Genomic DNA, 21,544 nt, shown 5'->3' on the forward strand with positions numbered 1-21,544 from the left:
CGTCCTGTGACCACTGATGAAGGACTAGAGGATGACCAACACAAACTGTGCAGTAGCAGATGAGCTATCGTCTCTGACTTTACATCTACAAGGTGGACTGACAAGTAAGGAGTGTCTAATGGAGTGGACAGTGAGTGGACACAGTGTTTAAAAACTCCAGCAGCACTGCTGTGTCTGATCCACTCAGACCAGCGCAACACACACTAACACACCACTGAGCTGAGAATGATCCACCACCCAAATGGTACCTGCTCTGTAAGGGTCCATGGGGGTCCTGACCACTGAAGAACAGGGTAAAAGGGGGCTAACAAAGTATGCAGAGAAACAGATGGACTACAGTCTGTAACTGTAGAACTACAAAGTGCACCTATATAGTAAGTGGAGCTGATAAAATGGACAATGAGCGTAGAAACAAGGAGGTGGTCAGAATGTTGTGCCTGATTGGTGTATATCCTCTTAAAACCAAAGAGTCATTCACTTTCTGCCTCTACTTTCTCACTCTTCTAACTATAATTTACATTTTTTATAGAAGTTATTGAATATTTTATAGGAATTCCTGAAAAAATATATTTACAGCAGTCTGGCTGACGCTCTTATCCAGAGCGACTTACAATTTGATTATTTTACACAGGTAGGCGAAGGAAGTGTTGGGAGTCTTGCCCAAGGACTCTTATTGGTATAGTGTAGGATGCTTACTCAGGCGGGGGATTGAACCCCAGTCTACGGCATAGAAGGCAGTGATCTTACCCAGTACACTAGACCAAATAGGTTTTTGTTACTCTTTTTAAAATTCAAATTTAATATTATCATGATTTTAAGCTTAATGACAGTAATAGGACTCAGGGTTCAAAGGGATATTTATTCACTTTTAATAAATCAGGTAAAATGTTGATGGATTTGTTCTCTCCTGACTATTTTCAAATGATACTTTTACTTCTACTCATGTATATTAATGAGTAAAGGAATCTTCTGTTTCCTCAGATCCATTTTAGTCATTAACATTGAGTCCTATTGTTGATGACTCCTCTCACTTTGGAGCTTTATCACTTCATTTTAGACCAAAACAAGAGCCTCTTCAGTTCTTATACTGATTGATGTTGAATAGACCCAGTTTCACTGCAGTTCTATCAGTGACTCAGTACTTAAGTATCTGCTATTCTTGTACATCTACTCAGGTTACTTTATGGAAGGATACTTTTACCTACTTAGGTCATTATTTCATTCACTTAATTAACATTACTTGTGCTGAAGTGTGAGTTTAGGCTACCATACATTCAGGTAAAGGCCTTGTGGCAATAACAGATAAGCCATAACAGATCCTCAGCTACTGATGAATGAAACGGTCGCGGGCAGCTTTAATGTGTCCACTGGCAGCGGAAATGTAAAGTGAGGCAGAGAGGCAGCAGGTATTAAATGAAGCTTGCGGGAAACAGGCTGGCTCAGAGCACAGTAAAAAAAAAAAAAAGCTTCAGAAAGATGATCTAGTCGTTCACATGACTCCAGCATGGATCGCTGCATTGAGTGGATGATACAAATCGAGGCTGTGCGGTGCGTCTGTTCCTAATGGCCAGACACTGAAACTGAATCTATATGTCTATAATATCATATCCATAGTTTTCTGTGGCTGTTTGGAGCTTTATTTGAACCAGGCTAAAGCCTTATAAGCTGTCCACTGTCAGCAAAATAGTATGGGCAGCTGCTCAGTAATTTCCTGTAAAAATGACCATTAAGTACATTTATTCATTTTTTTGCATAAAGAAAAAAGCTGAAAACATATGAATCACATAATATAATAATCCTGAACAACTACATCTACTATAATTTTTTCAGTATTTAGTGTGTCCACTCTTTATCTATATTCCAGCTTCCATTCTTTTCAGGAGACTCACTTTCAGTTCCTCAAAGAATCTGCAGACACACCTCCAAAGTTCAGTCTTAGAAGCTGGTTGATCATTTTCTGAAGTAATCAAACACATTCAGTGGTGTTGAGGTCTGGACTCTGGGGTGGTCAGTCCATTGTTCAGCTTCTTTGTTTGATGTGTCCGTCTCCTTTTCTCAGTGAGGTTCTTCTTGACAGCTACACATCCTTTCAGACCCACAGCGCTGAGTCGTCTTCTCACAGTGGAAGGATGGACAGAAACACCTGTGGATGTTTTCAGATCTGAAGCAGCTTGATTTTCTCCTCTCTCTCAGAGATGAGAGCTTTAAGTGCTGTTTATCTGATGGGGGTAGTTTTGGGGTCTACCAGCTCTTCCAGGTGGTTGTTAGGAGCCCAATTTTCTCTGCAGCATTTATTCAGTTTTGAACTCCAGTTTTGGAAACTCTTGTTTCGTTTCACTTTGATTTTTTCTTTCATTTTGCAAATGGCTGATCTTATATCTAATCTCCTCACAAATATCCCTTGAAGAATGAATAATTTGTACTTAACAGCCAACGGTGTCTCTGCCTTTTGCACAAGGCTGTATGTTGGTCATTCTTCAGTTAGGAGAGCGTTTCTGTCCCCTGGGTAGACAATTTAGACTTCATTTAGCCACAAGAGGTGGTACTGATGTTGGATGGTCAGGCCTGGATCACTCCTGCTCATCCCAAAGGTATTGGGTGGAGCTCCATCACTCCAAAGAACACAATTCCACTGCCCCACAACCCAATGCTGGGGGGCTTTAGATCCCTCTAGCCCACGCTTGGCATTGAGCCTGGTGACCTTAGGCTCATACACAGCTGTGTCCCATTCTCAGTGCATTATGATTAGAGTCAGCAATCTGTGACCTTAAAGGGGAATTTCTGCATAATTAAGTGGTTCAGATGTAAACAGAGTCGTTCAGAGTGGTTTGGTGTGAAACGCTCTGTTCTAGAGACACTTACCGAGTCAGAACTGTTCACAGTGGTGGTGATAGGAACCAGACGTCCACCTCTAAAAGCTCCCTCACAGAAAGTTACTACATGAAATGGTTATGAATTCACTGCCTGATGCCTGAGACACTGTTTTATGATAGTTTTGATATAAAGGTTTGGCTTAAATGTCATTTAAATCCATTAAAATGTCTTTCAGTCCATTCATTTTAATCTGTTCATGGTGGAGGGATACATGCAGGGTGTTGTTAAGCAAAATAGCCCCTGAATAAAAACGTATTTTTCCAGATTTTCCACTATTTTACCATTATCGACATTACATATAAAAAGAAGACTCGTGTAGGTTCACTGGTGGTTCTGGATAATACATAAAATGTCTATATTTGTGTTGTAGTCATGGTGACGCCTGGTTCCTATCACCACCACTGTAAAGACATCTGAGTCTCTACAATCAACCATTTCACACCAAACCACTCTGAATGACTCAGTATACATCTCAAGGATGGAGTTCCCCTTTAAGGTGGCCTTGACTTATAACTATCAGACAATATGTATGATATGTATAATATGTAGGACTGTTTCATTGTACTTTTTAGAAAAGGTTTTGGCCTGAAACAGTTTTTGAAATACATGTAGCGTGGAGAAGTGCATGCAGGGCATTGTAAAGAAAAGAAAACTTGGTTTCTTTTCAGATTTATCATTATTTTAACATCATCAAAATTACATATTAAAACTCAGACAACACATGTAAGTTCGCTGGTCTTGGATGGTAAATAAAATGGCTATATTTACATTCACTGAAAAAACAAGATAGTACTTTAAAATGTATTTAAGTGCATATACTGTACTTTAATACTACTGTTGTTAATTTACAGAAATAGCATGTAAATTTACAAAAAGAAATGAACACCTTCATGACCACAGACATGTATGTTTATTTTAATAAACTTATTGTAATTATTATGGTACAATACTGTATGTTATTTTATTGATTAAATGATAATAAATGATATTAAACGATGTTTACCATCTTTGAGAAAACATAATTTTACTGTTAATTAACAGATTTTGTCTGGCAGCCCTGCTGCCGGAAAAATTACCATGTTTTACAGATTTTTTTTTACAATGTAGGCATTGTGCCCCCTGGTTCCTGTCACCACCACGGTAAAGATAAACAGAGTCATTAAGTTTCTCTACAGTGAACCATTCCACATTTAACCACTCTGAATGACTTTGTTTGCATCTCAGTGACTGAATTATGCACTAATTAATAAAATTCTCCTTTAAAGTAGCTCAATTCGCTCAGTAGAACGGCTGCACAGACACTTTTTGGACATATATCATCTACATCTTAATTAAAAAAAGTTCTTGAGCGCTTACTGATTAATTGTAAATGGTATGGATGTGATTGCTCTCCAAGGAAAAGTGTCAGTCTGACCCTGAACCTGTCCCAGATCAGCTCAGCTTCTGCAGCAGCTACATGTGCACTGATACGGATCAATGAGAGAACGAGCTCAGATCTGCGGAGCCAGAGACTTCCCACTGATTTAATTAGCTTCTCTCCATCACTCAGACAGCCACCATTCTGAAGCAGCCTCAGCGCAGGCCTGTATGAATGACGGTCACGTGAGGACATCCAGCAGACGCACAGATGCAGGCAGCGGCAGACGGGTGATTATTTATACTGCAGGGCTAGTGCACAAGTCAGTTCTCTAAATGAGTCCTGAAACTCATTTAATGCCATAAATGGGCCATGTGGGAGGTGTTAAAGCTTCAGGAGAAGTGGAAGTGCTCATAAAGCAGCGGGCGAGGCTTGTATGGTCTTTGTGTTGCAGTTGGACTACACAATCCGATCAAATATTCATGACAGCAGTGGACGCTCTGCTGTTCATCAGATCGATGAGGCTGTAATAGTGGGCATATGTAAGACCTTCTTGGCCAAGTTTCCCCCCTGCTGCCAAGATAAACTGTGCCATGTTAATGGGCATACTGAGTTACCATGACTTCCTGGGCGTAACTGATTTAGGTGCAGATAATAGATGCAGATATGTTTCAGGAGCTGATACAGATGACAAGAGAGGATATGTTCTCCCTCTAGACTAATTCTGCTGAAAAAATTCTTCACTTTTCATCCCAGAATAGGGCTGTGAGGGAGAGCAGCGCATGACATAGATACACAACGATCAGGCATAACATTCTGACCACCTCCTTGTTTCTACACTCATTGTCCATTTTATCAGCTCCACTTACTGTATAGGAGCACTTTGTAGTTCTACAGTTACAGACTGTAGTCCATCTGTTTCTCTGCATACTTTGTTAGCCCCCTTTTACCCCGTTCTTCAGTGGTCAGGACCCCCGTGGACCCTCACAGAGCAGGTACTTTGGGTGGTGGATCATTCTCAGCACTGCAGTAACACTGACGTGGTGGTGGTGTGTTAGTGTGTGTTGTGCTGGTCTGAGTGGATCAGACACAGCAGTGCTGCTGGAGTTTTTAAACACTGTGTCCACTCACTGTCCACTCTATTAGACACTCCTACCTTGTCGGTCCACCTTGTAGATGTAAAGTCAGAGACGATAGCTCATCTGCTGCTGCACAGTTTGTGTTGGTCATCCTCTAATCCTTCATCAGTGGTCTCAGGACGCTGCCCACAGGACGCTGTTGGCTGGATATTTTTGGTTGGTGGACAATTCTCAGTCCAGCAGTGACACTGAGGTGTTTAAAAACTCCAGCAGCACTGCTGTGTCTGATCCACTCAGACCAGCGCAACACAGAAGTTGCACTATTCCCATATGGCATCTGTGATCATGCAAAGTTTCATGGTTCTAGCTTGAAAACCTGTGAAAACAGTGGGAAAAAAAAATAATAATAACAATAATATTAATTAAGTTGGCTATGTCGCTGAGTTATATATATATATATATATGTATATATATATATATATATATATATATATAGAGAGAGAGAGAGAGAGAGAGAGATAGATAGATAGATAGATAGATGAGAAAATATAAATATAGTATAAAGTTCTGCATATAAATACATTAGAAATACAAAAACAAAAGTAAATATTAAAAACATCAAAATGATGATGTACATATACAAAAATAATGTACATATTGTTGCTGTCAGAGCAAAATCTTGCAGTTCCATTTATGGAAATTTTTTGTCATTGTTTTTGTGTTTTTTTTCATTTCTTGAAAATGCCAGCTGCCTTTTACATTATGTGGAAACTTTATGGCAAATGGACCAATAGAAATGCTCTGAAATATCTTTGAATAAAGGTTTGTTCCATTACCTTACTCTAAAAGCTATGAATGTTTTCCTTTCTGTTGATAAGGTACTTTTTTGGCCATGCTTGGTTAGACTGTGAAGATATGAGCCCATCCTCCCTCTTTCCTCCCTATATTCCTGCCTTTCCATCAAATACAGTCACAAAAAACCCACAAACAGTGGAGATGAATAGCCTATAGATTGCACACTGTCAGTATACAACACTGAATCTCTATTACAGCAGATAATCTCATCCAAAGCATCTAATCTAATTAATCTAATCAAACACAGTATAATCAGGGTAAGGTGGATGCTTTGGACTGCTGTGTGTTTTGTTCTTGTTCTTTTCTATTTGATATTTATGTTGAATTAAGTAGTAATGGAACACATGTAATGTAATCAGGATACAAAAGGTGGAAAAAGTCATCAGGTTATTGATCCATCATAAAAATAGTGTGATTATTATTATTACTGTTTAATACCCTATTTATGGCAGCTGTTGCTTAAATACAGACATTTGAAGCTTGTAAAACATTCAAGAAGTTCATTCTTTACTATGTTTCAGCTTTACAGTGAACCCCTTAATAAATATTGCAACTTTAAACATGATATGAATATCATGTTATGACATGAAGAATTTAATATTTAATTTAATATTTTTAGCTGAAATTTAATTTTCACATGTGTAAATTGAATTCCTGAGATCAAGACAAATAGAAAGAAAAGCTAAAACAGCGTGACATAGTAATTAGAATTTAAGCAGGTTAATTAATTTTTATTGTAATAAAAATATCAATGGTTAAACTTCCATTTATGTCAGTAAAAATATTAATTGAATTATAATTTATTTGAAAAGAGCTTGACTGATTATTATTATTATTATTATTATTATTATTATTATTTCATTAAACATTTAAATGAGTGGGACACAAACATGCAAGGCTGAACCACCCTGATTGGTGGTATTGCGGGTCGCCTGGGAGATGCCACTGTCAATCATTTTGCATCTGACACACCCACATAGTTACGAACAGGCAGCAGCTCAGAATTTGAAGCAGTTGAATGCTTAGAAACAGCATTTATTTGTTATTATCTACTATTAAATTGTATTATTTTTCCAAATATATTTTTGAATATAACACTAATAAATGCTTCTTTTGTGGCATTTTACTAAATGTAATCTAACATACAATCAGTTGGCCTACAGAAAGCTAACAAATTTGTTTATGCTTGAAATATTTGCATATGTTGCTCCGCTTTTTGGGCAAGACACAATATGCCACAATTTCTCTCTGTGGTTGAGAGCTCAAAAAAAGTTATTAGAACATAATGCAGCATTAACATACTGTTCGTGTCCTTGGTCCTTATAGAAACGGCGGTTGTCCACAGGCTCTGGTCATTTTACTTTAAGGAATGCTGGACTTGTCTGAACTTCAGATTTGGCTGTTTACGTTAAAGCTCTGGTCAACACGGTTTCGAATGTTTCAGATTTTGTTTTAAAAGTATTATTTTTTTATTCCAAAGTACTTATGTGTTATTTCAGTAGCTGATTACTCCACCAAAATGTTTCTTGACATTTTCAAATGGATGTACACAGGGCCCATATAAATCACAGACAATTATGTAATCCAAAAATAAAGCAAAGTAATCAGATTATGTTAATTTAATGTAGGAATCTGCTGGACAAAATGGACAAACAAACTGGTTCCACATCAACAAAGGAGTCAGACAGGGCTGCACATTGTCCCCATACTTGTTTAACATGTATGCTCAACATGTAATGGGAGAAGTTGAAAAGATTGGACTTGTAATCATCAGTCAAGAAATATGACACAGATCAGCTCTCAGCAGAAGAAGGATGAACGAGTTAGGAGAGATCTTCAAATGCAACGATTTGTCTCTAGAAAGAAAGATCAGAATTGTCCAGGCTGTGGTCTTCTCTGCAGTTATTTATGAATGCGAAAGCTGGACAATAATAAAGGAGGACAGGAAAAAGTACTGATGCTTTCGAACTTTGGTGTTGGTGAAGACTTTAGAGAGCACCTTGGACGTCAAGAAAACAAACACTTTCATTTTGAGCACATTATAATAAGACCGAGGTCACTGGAGATGAAAGGTCTGCTCAGGACATTTATGCTCAAGTCCAGTCTTGGTCTCAAGATTGTAAATTAACAGTCTTGGCCTTGTCTCAGTCTCAATATCATTTGGACTGGACTCTATCTCGTCTTGATCTCAGGGGAAGGAGTTGGATATTGGGGTACGCGTGGGCTGGAGGTTAGGGAACCAGCCTCGTGACTGGAAGGTCGCTGGTTTGATCCTCTGAGCCGACAAGTCATGACTAAGGTACCCTTGAGCAAGGCACCTAACCCCCAACTGCTCCCTAGGCGCTGTGGATAGGGCTGCCCACCGCTCCGGGCAAGTGTGCTCACTGCCCCCTAGTGTGTGTGTTAAACTGCACGGTTGGGTAAAATGCGGAGCAATTGGCTCTAAATTCGAATTGTTGTCGAGTGCAGACAAGTGAGATGCCTCCACCTGAGGTAACTGGAAAGTACCGGCCTGCGAGTCTGCCCTGTGCCTGATTCATTCATGGTACAGCAGTAGATACAGATAGATGCTAGATATAAGAAATGGAATTATGAATAGATTCCACTAAGTAGGCAAAAACTTCAGTTGCCTTCAGCAGAAACGCCAGTGCTGTCATAATAAGAGTCTTGTGCAATTTTAATGTTGAATGTAAGTAAATTTAATTCAAGTGAATGCTAAGAAAACAAAAATGAATATATATTTTTTATGTTATATATTTTTAATATAATATTATTTTACTAAATGTATGATTAAATATTATATAGTAATATAATGTGCATAATGGATCAGAATGAATTTACAATATAACTGTAAATAAACAAATTTTCGCCTTCCCTTTTTAAATTTTTGTAGTCTGGTCACTTGACTCTGATTCAACTACTACAAAGTCTCTGTCTTGACTCAGACTAACTGTGTCCAGGAATTGGTCTTGACTCGGACTCGCATCTAGTGGTCTTGACTACAATATTAGTTGAAGGTAAAAGAGGAAAAAGATGACCAGCAATAAGATCAATAAAAGGAAACACAAACAAGCCATTTAGAAGCATAAAGACCCCAACAGAAGGCAGGATATTCTGGAGAAACACTATCCACATGGTCACCAGGAGTCAGGACTGACTTGATAGCATTTTATAAAAGTTGTGTTATAATTGTATTAGGTCAGAGCAGGGGTCAGCAACATGCAGCTCTTTTACTGCCCTGCTTTTTTTTACGGCTCCACAGCAGAATTAGATTTGTAGGTAATAATAAAAATCCTCCTTTACAGTAAAATAAAGCTCTGCTGATCGTTCAACACAGTTTTAACAACAAATTGTCTTAAACGCTGGAATTAACTGCTAATTCATCAACCTCTAACCCTGAAGGTTGGTGCGTAGACTGCTGGTCACCATAGCAACACAAACAACAGTCTCGCCTAGCTAGTAGCTAACGAAAAGACAAAAAGACATCGATAATTTTGAGACGAATGGACTTACTTGCATTAATAATCACTCCAGCTGGTTTCCTGATATGTTTAATCTGCAACGAGAAACTGACAAACACTAAAAAGTCACAAAGCTGAAGTCAGTTTCTAATTCACCAGCCTTTGGCCAATTTCTCCCGTTCCACCTTAAATGGTGCAGCAGTTACATTCTGGTGCCTCAGGCACCATTTAAGGTAGAATGGGAAAAGTCAAACAAGAAGCCAGAGAATGAGAAGCGACTTCAGCCTCATTAAAAGTTGAACATTGAGAGACATTTAACACGTAACTATTCTACTTTTGAGGAAAAGTTTCCTGCCGGAGATGTGAGAAAAGCAGCTATAACTAAGTTAAAACTTACAGTCTAAGTCAAAGAGATCCATTTCTACTTTACTTTTACATCAGTCCACCAGATTCCATAACGCCTATGGCTGATCTAGACGTTGTTCTTTAGCCTATACTAGTACATCAGCACATACTGAGACATATCTACTGCCAAGATGGTAAAATGGGCATAAATGTTATGGCGCCCAAGATGGTTTGATTTTTGTAGAAAGGAAAAAATGGCTCTTTTTACATTTAGGTTAGATTTTTAACAGGTAATCAGTAATCTGCACCAAAATTCATGTTAAAAGTGACCCTCCCAACTCTGTATTTCTGCGTAATGTAAGCCTATGCACAGGGGTGATCAGTCTCATTTAAATGAGGAGAATGACATCAGCACTCTCCTGCACAATATTAGGACAAAACAGTTATGAATAATACATTACAGTAAGGTATACAGTCGAACAGCAGATACGAGGGCAGAAAAAAATTACATTGGAAATTAACTTGGAAAATGACATCACCTAATTACCCAATCCACCCCCCCCCCGCCCCCCCAATCCTAACGAGTTATTGAATTTATCATGCAGTTCCTTTCAAGCTGCTCTCGGCCGTCCTTCGGGCTACTGCATTTGATATCTGACACTGAGGGGGTCTGTAGTGCTGGAAATGGCTTATGAGTCACATCTGAAACCTGTAAAGCGTCCGTGTCGGCTAATGGGCGAGCAGCAGGGCAAAGCAGGACGAGCCGGATGTGCAGCAGCTAAAGGAAGACTCGTATTGATCAACAAATCAATAAATCAACCAGTCAATGCAAGTTAAAGGCTCTTTCCGTTTCCTTTCCTAACAAGATTGCCTTTGTAAATTAATGTCCGCTACTGTCGACTAATTATAGGATGGACTGGAGGCCGGCAAAGTTCAAGCTGTTAGTAAAGAGAGAGGAAAATGTAAGTCAATGACACAAGCTTAAAGGAAACTTCCAGCGTTTTCTTATTTAATCTCTATTTGTTGCATCTGTGGAATATGGTGGAATACCTCAGGCAATCTTTTAGACACCTCTGTACACTCACAGAAGAAGTCAATGGGGTCTTGCTTTAGCACCTGCCTATAGGCTTCAATCATTATCACTATAAACTGACTACATGTTATAAATGTGGCACATAGAGATAAAAAAGCACAAAAAAACACTGGAGTGTTCCTTTAAAGGGGAATTCCACTGATTTCTCAACATTTGCATAATTCATAATTGCTGAGAGGCAAACAAAGTCAATCAGAGTGGTTTAATATGATATCAACTGGTCCACTGGAAAGAAACTACAATCTGACCAGCCTTCTGATTTATATATGTAATGAAGGTGGTAAAATAGTAGTAAATCTGAAAAAATAACTTTTTTGAGGGACTATTTTGCCTCACAACAGCCTACATGTATCCCTCCACCATGAATGGATTTTAAACTAAGGTTTTAGGTCACAACCTTTCCCAAAACTATCATAAAACAACGTCTCAGTCATCAGGCAGTGAATTCATAACCATTCTATGGCATTTTACTTTTCTGTCAGGGAGCTTTTAGAGGTGGACGTCTGGTTCCTATCACCATCACTGTGAACATTCTGACTCTGTAAGTTTCTCTAGAACGGACCAGTCTGAATGACTCTGTTTACAGCTTAACCATTTATTTATGCAGAAATTCTGAAAAAATCTGTGGAAATCCCCTTTCAGCTACTGTACCTGTATGTCACATACACAAAAACACAAATTTGTACTAGATTCCATTGATTCAGTTTTCCTTTTCATTTACTTACTTTTAGCAAAGCAAAGTTGATGAAATATATTTCTATAATTATTTCTGACAAATTTATTACATCCATCCTTTTGCTGTTCAATGATACTATAATTATTATTATTATTATTATTACTACTACTGTTTGCCACGTATTATAGATTAATAATATATATATATATATATATATATATATATATATATATATATATATATATATTTACTACCATGATACTGGTTGGTTAGCATTGCACAGGCTGTGCAAATTGTAATACAGTGGCAAATAATAATAATCATAATAAATAATAATAATTGTAAATGTCATATATTAAGCATATAGTGTATATTCACTCTTCTTTTTTTTTGCATATTTGACCAGGATTTCTTTGGATGATAACCTGATTTCTTTCTTTAAAGAAAAGCAATAGCAACACAGCCTGCTAACCAGCATTTCTCTTTTCAGACAGAACTGCTTGTATGCTGATCTGAAAGGCAAATCAAATCCCCCATATGACTGGAAAAGACCTGCAGGTTTAGCTGACAGGAGTTTCGGTGCACCGTTCTACTGTGCAGTGATGTTACACAAACTCGATCTGCAGGAAAGAGGCATCAGGAGGAAACCTTACCTGCGACCTCGTCACAAAGTCTATGTCTGAAGTGTGCAAGACACTGTCTAGATCAGTCATAGGCATTTTGGAATCTAGTGCAGTGGACTGATGGAAAAGTAGAGTAGAAATGGAGCTCTTTGGCCGCCATCAACAAAGCTGTGTTTAGAGAAAAGAAGGAGCAGCATATGATGAAAAGAACACCGTGTCAACGGTTACGCCTGGGTGGGGCTATAATGTTTTAAGGTTGTGTTGCAGCCAGTGGCTCAGGAAACACTGCATGAGTAGATGAAAGAACAGATTCCACTAAATATCAGCAAATTCTGGAAGCAGATGTGACACAGTAGGTCAAGAAACTGATGCTGAAAAGATGGTGGCTTCTACAAAAGGACAATATCTTAAAACTCGGCATGAAAATCCTTACAGCTCCCTGACTCCAACATCACGGACAATCTGCGGAGAGACCCGAAACCTGCTGTGCACGCAAGACGGCCTTTATTAGAAGCATTCTGCAAGGAAGCGTGGATAAATAGTCCTAACACAAGAACAGAAAGACTCCTACCTGGCTTCAAAAGGAGTTTATGAGCTGTGAGACCTACCAAACGGGGCATTACTATGTACTGACTTTGTGTCCCGTCTTATTTCCTAAATTCTTTTTACTTCACAAAAATAAAAAATAAACAAAACTCACTGGAGTCCACAAACCTGAGGCCTGTGGGATTTTTCATTTAAACCTGGAAATAAACAACAGAAGTTTTTACAATCTTGAAAAATGTAAAAATACAGGGCCCTGCTGGTGCATCCTGTATAAAAATAAAGCAATAAAAATAATGTGTGGCCATGACTTAGTAAGGCGTGGGAACAAGATAATTAAGTCATCTTAAAAATACTAATAATGTGTGAAAAAATAATAAATACATAAAAGATCATGTGTGGCAATGTCTTATTACCATGTGGGAACAAGATCCTAATATGTGGCCATGACTTAGTAAGGCATGGGAACGAGATAATTAAATCGTAGCCACGCATTAGGATCTCATTCCCAAGCTTTCTAAGTTGTGGCCATGACTTAATAAATAATAATAATGCATGAAAAAATAATAAATAAATAAATAATAATGCGTGGCCACGACTTAGTAAGGCATGATCTCGTTCTCACGCGAAGTTGTGGCCATTATCTCATTACCATGCCTTACTAAGTTGTGGCCACGCATTAGGATCTCGTTCCCATGCGTTAATAAGGTGTGGCCACACATTATTTTTATTTATACAGGATGTCACCAGCAGGGCTCCGTATGAAACAAAGAAAGCTGTGAAAAGTAAAATGAAGAAGAAATGTTCAAAATTCTGCACTATTTCTGGGTCACTATTCAAACTGAAGCAGATGTGTGAAGTTGACCGTGTTGAGGTCTTTGCACAAAAAGGTCAGGTTGTTTTTAATCTGATCTCTAGTGGAGCTCACGTTCAGACGACTCTTGGGTGGAATGGATCCACTGATCAGAGGCTTTTGCACAAACTTATGGAGCCCATCCAGCTTCAGCGCACACCATCACTGAAAGTAAAAGGGGGGCACTTCACCAAAAACTGAGAAATTCTGAAATTCAAAGATTCTACTTTTTACTCAAACTGTCAAGTTTATCATCTCTAATGAAAAACTTTGCATTAACTCACTAACAAACCATTCTATGCACACTTCTATAACGTAAGAATAGCTCCATTAGTTTGCACTGAAGTCCCTATAGCTACAGAATAATAAGCCTTTGAATGAAATAAACCTGGAATGTTAAGAGGTTTCATTGGAATGGGATGCAAAACAGAAGCATTTTCATTAGAGCTCTCACACTTTTGAATCGCACTGCATGTAATTTGGCCACAAACTTTTGCACACAACTGTAATGTGATTAGAAGAATTTAAACCGTAATGCGCTACATTACTTTGTTATGGGAAAAAGTAACATCACTGTAATGTGTTCCTGTGCACTGCATTACCTTCAGCACTGGTGCTGTCTGACGGATGTGAGTGTCCTCTCTCTCTCAGTGAAGGGCAGGGAGTCTCTGAGGGACTGAACATGAGAGCGCTTTAAAGGCGGGACACTTAGACACACACACACACACACACACACACTCACACACACTCTGCTCAGTTCGCTCTCAGCTCACACTGCACCGGACACCACACGCTCGCTCACTCAGAGCCGTAGAAAATGGGAAAATTCATCGCATAACGACTCAAAACTCTCCATCTCCACTCCATGATTTAGCGCAAGGTAAGACTTTTTCACGTTTCAGATTAAAGAGATGTTGTAATGCTGTAAAAGCTTTTAGCTTTTCTGTAGGCACGGCAGTGCAGTTGCAGTCTAAATGAAGCAATATATGCGTCGACTTTGAAAAGCATTGAATTTATTACACGTGCTAATGAATAAAAGTTTAAATAACCAACATTTTAATCATTAATCATTTAACACGCTTAACGTTCTAGCTCTCATTCTGTTTAATCTGCTGTGATCTTATATGAGGTTCTTTCTAAAACTGCTTCAGTCAGGACCTGAGCGAACATTCAGAGATTTGATGCTGTTGAGTTTACTGTTTATTTGTTTACAGTACTTCCTGTTGTTGGTAAATAATATTTCTCAGATTGGGAATTTATTCAGCCGTTGACTGGAGTTCAGCTCTGCAAGAGTGAGAGTGTTTAAATCTACACAGTGGCACAGACAAATAGTCATTAATGCTATCATATCATCATTAAGTACAGTCAATGTCATAATTATCGCAATATCACTATTATACCACACTGGAAAAGTGAAATATTGAATTTTCTTGATACAGCATAATTTGCAAATTTATCATTTTCAAATATGTAAATGAAATTAGTGCCACGAAACTGATAAAAATGTATGATAAAACATGTATTTTATCCATGTAGAAGTGATGTTCATGTTTAAAGTCAAATTCAATGCTTTTTCAATGGTGGCGTACAGTTTTACTGTTATTACACTACCATCCCGAAGTTTGGAATCACTTGTCATATTAATAATTTGTATTGTTTTATTCAGTAATAACTTACATGGTGTAGATTGAAACTATAAGCAAGAGATCAAGAAATATTTTAGAAAGTTTATTTAATAATAAACATTTTTGGGGGGAACACAAAGAAGTCTTTTTTTTAATGATGAATAATATACTGTAAATGTTTATTTGTAGTCATTACCTGATATGATATGATATGATATGATATGATATGATATGATATGATATGATATGTGCCTCAAAATTTCATCACTTTTTTCAGATATGAGGGATTCTGGATGTTAATTATAAATTATTAAACTTCCCTTCAGGCTATCAATGTTATTAGAACTTTATTCTAAATATTAGGTTTGTTAAATTGTCAGTCTAGATATTAATATCATATACTATTAATATCATAATATTTCTGGGTCTTCATTTTATTAGAACTTCATTCTGTATATTAATCTTATAAGAACTTCATTCTGAATATTAATCTTATTACAACCTCACAATGGGTGTTAATATTATTAGAACTTAATTCTGATTATTGATCTTTTTATAACTTTATTCTGAATATTAGGTTTGTTAAATTGTCATTCTGGATATTAATATCATAACCTATCCATTTTGGATTTTAATTGAGTTAGAACTTTATTCTGGGTGTTAATTTTACTGGAACTTCATTCTGAATATTAATCTTATTAGAACCTCATAATGGGTGTTAAATTTATTATAACTTCATACTTTAATAATGTATCTTCAACAAACTGGCTTCAAGTGCTTCCAAACTTTCCAACAGTTAATGTAGTTAAAACTGCAGCTTCACGGTTTCTTTTGCATTCTTTATGTTTACAAATGTTATAGTTTTGATTGTAAACCATAAATAATGTAGTATCTATTTACTTTCATACATTAGAACTTTGCACTGTTTCTTCACGTCCAGCTAATTTCTTCTCTAATTCCACTCAGCAGCCTCAGTGGACCTGCAGTGATGTCGGAGAAGAAGTTGGACACTCGTCCCAAAACCCTGCGCAGCTGGAGCGTGGACAGCTACATCCGCAGTGTTAAGAAGCGCTCCCGCTCCGCCCGTGAGGCGTCTGTGAGAGCGGAGGAGGGCGAGGGTTTGGAGGACCACCAGAGCGTCCGCTCGGCCTCGTGCCCCCGCCGGCGGCGGGACAGAAAGTGCAGCTGTTCGGCTTTAGGAGACGCGGAAGTGGACGGCAGCAGAAAGGCCTTATCTCGTAGATCTTTGAGACAGAAGTTCCAGGATGCGGTTGGACAGTGCCTTCCGATACGCAGCCACCATCACCACTACCATCATCATCACCATCACCACCAGTCTGGCTCCTCAAGGCCATTCTCAGTGCTGCTCTGGTCCAAGCGGAAGATCCACGTCTCGGAGCTTTTAGAAGATAAGTGCCCTTTTTCGCCCAAATCTGAGCTCGCCCAGTGCTGGCATCTGATCAAGAAGCATCAAAGCAATGCATCATTAGCCATAGAGGCCGCTCCTCCAGCTTTTATCTCCTGGGAGGAGGTCAGTTCCTCCGGAGCTTCCAGCCTGGACGACTGGGACCCGTCTTTTACTAATGGTACGCCCCAATGCTGCGCCCACACCGACTACATCCTGGTGCCTGACCTGCTCCAGATCAACAACAGCCCGTGCTACTGGGGCGTGCTGGACCGCTTCGAGGCCGAGCAGCTTCTCGAAGGTCAGCCTGAGGGGACATTCCTGCTGAGGGACTCCGCCCAGGATGAGTATCTGTTCTCGGTCAGCTTCAGGCGCTACAGCCGCTCCCTGCATGCCCGAATAGAGCAGAGTGGAAAGCGCTTCAGCTTTGACGGCCGGGACCCCTGCATGTACAGGGACGCCAGCGTGACGGGGCTGCTGAAGCACTACAGCGACCCGGCCGCATGCCTCTTCTTCGAGCCCCTCCTGTCCCGCCCGCTGCCCAGGAACTTCCCCTTTTCACTGCAGCACTTGTGTCGCGCCCTAATCTGCAGTTGTACCACCTACCAGGGTATAAATGCTCTACCGCTGCCTCAGGCACTCAGGGACTATCTCAGACAGTACCACTTCAGATGCGACGGGGCTTGTGCCGTGTGACAGAGTACCAAACTGACCAGAGCGGGGCGCGACCTTAAACGATTTGGGTTTTTTTTATTTTTTAAGCACAGTCACATGCAAAAGTTTGACCACAGTGTTTTGTTGACTTTAAAAGTGAAATTAAGTTTTGGCAAATTTAACAACTGCACAGTTTCTATTTATTTGCTGAGTTTAATATATTGAAAGAAAAAAACATTAAATATAAATTGGGCCATAACTTTTGCACAGGCCACATTTTCTGTTCTAATTTGTTCCCATTATGCAAATTTCAGCAAATGAATGTAATTTTGCTTTAAACTGTGCAGATGTGTGTTCTCTGTTGAGGACGTTCTACAAAAAATGCGATTTAACCAGGGGAACCCAAACTTTTGCATGCTTTTGTTGATTTTCTAAGTGAAAATAAGTATGTAAACAGTATATAACATGGCGTTTTCTGCAAATTTCAGAGCACAATTCATATTTATTTGCAAAGTTTCACATATTGGAAGAAAAATTAGCTTTTGCACAGGCCACATTTTATGTTTTTTTTTTTTCCTATATGTTAAATTCAGTGAATAAAAAAAAATTGTGCATTAAAATGTGCAGAAGTGTGTCTCTGTAGAGGATGTGTTAATTTAGTTAGACCTAGAAAATCAACAAAATACGTCATTTGAGTGGGGTGCCTAAACTTTTGCACACGACTGTACCTTTTTTATATACAAGCAACCTACACAAATCCCTACGGAGCCCTGCTGGTGACATCCAGTATGAATAAAAATAATGCATGGCCACACCGTATTAATGCGTGGAAACACGTAATTTGTGGTCATAACTTGGTAAGGCTTGGGAATGAGATGATGCCTTATTAAGCTGTGGTCAAGGCTTACCTCATTCCCACGCCAACCATAGGCTGGGGAGGGGTGAGTTGTAACAGCCGAAGTCGGATAAATTTATAAGAACGCAGTTATTTCAGTCTAATTCTGTCATTTAAACCAGATAGGCAACCTAGACATATTGATCAACATAAATATGACGAGTGAAAAGAGGCTGCTGAATTTATTTTTAACCAAAAAGTAGAACAGCAAATATCAGCGTGATAAAACTTAATACATTTTATGTACATGAGTACGTTTTTCATTAATCTGTACATAAAAGAATCCAAAAGATGAGCTGTGTTGAGTGTGTATGGGGGATATGGAGGTCTCTGATTGTTTACTGTGGTAGGCTGAGTTACAGCGTGTTAAACTAACCCCCTCATGTGGAGGCTGTACTTTAGTCTGGCTAGCTCTCACTGTTGGCTGTTTACATGCAGTGCTATATTACAGCCACCAAAAGGGAGATTTAAAGAATGTAGCATTGAATGCTGTGATTTATATAGTCAAAAACAATAATGTAAAAATATCCATGTTATATTTTCCCTGAGTTAGCTTGTGCCCTGCTCTGCCCTGTATAACTGAGTTGTACATTATTAGGTGGTCTGTATGGAGTATTCTGAGCCACCTTAAAGAAATGCCTAGCCTAATATTCACAACTTTGTCCCCACTTATCCCAAATACAGCCGATTAGCCAAGACTACCAAGCTAGCAGAGGTTTGTAGTATAAGCTCTAATTACTCAGTTTCCTATTCTTAACCCTCTATTGCACAATGTTGCCTCAGGGCAACAATTCATTTTCCTCACTTTACAATAACATCATTCATATTTAAAGGCAATGATAAGGTTAACAAAAAAGGAAGAGTTTGAGGAAGTCAATAAAAAAGCATGTACTTAGACATACTCTCTTTTTTATCTCATACTAGCACTTTTAAACCTCTTTTTTAACATTCACTATAATTTTTTTGTTATGAGAATTTGCAGAAATGTGTTTGTTGCCTGGAAGCAACATTGTGCGACAGTGGAAAGGATTTAGCCAGTCACAAGCCAGGTCTCACCACTTCAGAGAATACGGCTCTATGTTATTTCTTTTCATTGTTGCACAATGTTGCCTCAAGGCAACAAACTCCAAAAGGACCCCTGCACATATTTTTTATGCTTTTTTAATTTAATAATCAGGTCCACTTTATGCAAGAAAAGTGAATCGAATATTTTTTAAAAACTGCTCTCCTAATGCAGCAGGGGGTTAGGTAAAATCTTAATGGATTTGTACTTTCTGAAGTATTCTCAAAAGATACTTTTACTTCTATTTAAGCCAAACAGTGAGAAAGGGATTCATTGTCTTTGTTCTATTTTAGTCATTAAAAGAGAATTCCACCAAACTTTCAAAATTTCTGCACAATTCAGTCATTCATACTGTTTACCAACTTAACAGTGGTGGTGATAGGAACCAGGGGTCGCCATGACTACAACATTAATATAGACATTTTATTTACTATCCAAAACCACCAGTGAGCCTACACGAGTCTTCTGAGCTTTATATGGAATATTGAAGATAAAATAGTGATAAATCTAAAAAATGCATTTTTAGGGGCCTATTTTGCCTCACAGCGTCCTGCATGTACGTGGATTTTTAAAAATACATTTAGGGCCACAATCTCAGCTCAAAACTATCATAAAACAGTGTCTTAGACATCAGACAGTGAATTCATAACCACTTCATGTAGTAACTTTCTGTGAGGGAGCTTTTAGAGGTGGACGTCTGGTTCCTATCACCACCACTGTGAACAATTCTGATTCAGTAAGTTTCTGTAGAACGGAGCGTTTCACACCAAACCACTCTGAATGACTCTGTTTACATCGTAATGATTGAAAAATCAGTGGGATTCCCTTTGAAAAGTTAGTCCCTAGTTCTCTTTTTTTTGGGTTTGATTTCATTCTGTTGTGCTGGTTCAGCTCCTGTTCTGCTTGTACGGTCGATCACTCCCGCCACTTTGGAGCTTTAGCACTTTCTTTTAGTTCAAAAGATCCAAAAAGAGAAGAATAGAGCCTCTTCAGTTCTTATACTGATAGATGCTGGGTGGATTGAGCAGTTCAGTGCTATAAGTTACTCAGTACTTAAGTATATTTTGAGCTGCTACTTTTGTACCTCTACTCATGCTGTTTTATGGAAAGTACTTCACTTTTCCCGCAGTCATTATTTCTCTGAAGTAACAATACTTTTACTTCAGTATACGTAAAGCCGTTCTACTCAGCTCTGAAAGCTAGCACTGTGCTACCTGCATGCTTAAATCATCACACACTCACCTCAAACTGTGTGGAGGTGCTCAGTATCTCTAGAAGACTTATTTATGTGGTTTCTGATACACTGTTATCTACAAACATGGACTAAAGTACATTAGTATGGCTAAAAAACAGTAGTAGAAGCCTGTACTTTAGTCATGTTTATAGATAACAGTGTGTCATACATTCTCAGAAATAAAGGTGCTGAACTGTCACTGGGGTGGGACCCTCAAGGGTACATCTCAGTACCTTTAGTCAGGGAACATAACTGAACCGTAATCCACTGAAATGATATGTTCTAAGCTGTACTGACTCCACACACCCCGTCTCGTCTCCAGGACTTTATTTTACTGTTCTGTTTTAAAACATTTGGTTATGAAAAGGTACAAATACAAACTTTTCACCTGGAAAAACTTATTTAAGGTTCACAATCAGACCTTAAAACCACTGTTGTACCTTTGAGGGAACATTTACACTGTTTGTACCTTGATGAACGAAAAATGAACCTGAACAGAACCTTTATTTCTAACAGTGTACAGTGTCAGAAACCACATAATCAAGACTATTAGAGATACTGAACAACTCCACAGTTTGAGGCGAACGTGTGATGGTTTAGGCCTGCAGTTCTTGCTAATAGGTGGAGTAGAAGCTTCCATTTCTTGGGTCATTCTACCATTGTGATGGTCAACAGGGTACAGATGTTGACGTAATTCAAGTGTAAAACATAGCGTGACCACAAGACCACTGGCATTACTGGAATCTGAGCTTTTCAAACACAGCCACTTCAGTTTCAGTCTCACACTGAGTATAAAACAAGTCAATATTGCATTCACGTTGTTATTTTATTTCAATTTTTCCATCACCGACGCAATCTTTTTGTCAATATTTTAGAAAAATCAGGCATGTCAAAAGAGATTTCACTAAC

At 38.6% G+C, this 21,544-nt stretch overlaps 1 protein-coding gene across 1 annotated transcript; it reads left to right on the forward strand.

The window, feature by feature from the left end:
- The first annotated feature begins 16,357 nt into the window (after positions 1–16,357).
- Positions 16,358–17,485, forward strand: socs4 (suppressor of cytokine signaling 4). The gene has a single exon (XM_036593847.1). The coding sequence runs from the start codon at positions 16,373–16,375 to the stop codon at positions 17,483–17,485; it is 1,113 nt and encodes a 370-aa protein (XP_036449740.1). The 5' UTR covers positions 16,358–16,372.
- Positions 17,486–21,544: the final 4,059 nt, after the last annotated feature.

The sequence above is a fragment of the Colossoma macropomum genome, unplaced genomic scaffold (assembly GCF_904425465.1).
Source record: "Colossoma macropomum unplaced genomic scaffold, Colossoma_macropomum, whole genome shotgun sequence".
NCBI lineage: Eukaryota > Metazoa > Chordata > Actinopteri > Characiformes > Serrasalmidae > Colossoma > Colossoma macropomum.

Bases quoted from the DNA above. Each gene is read 5' to 3' on its own strand.
- socs4 (XM_036593847.1), top strand. From the start codon at position 16,373: ATGTCGGAGAAGAAGTTGGACACTCGTCCCAAAACCCTGCGCAGCTGG.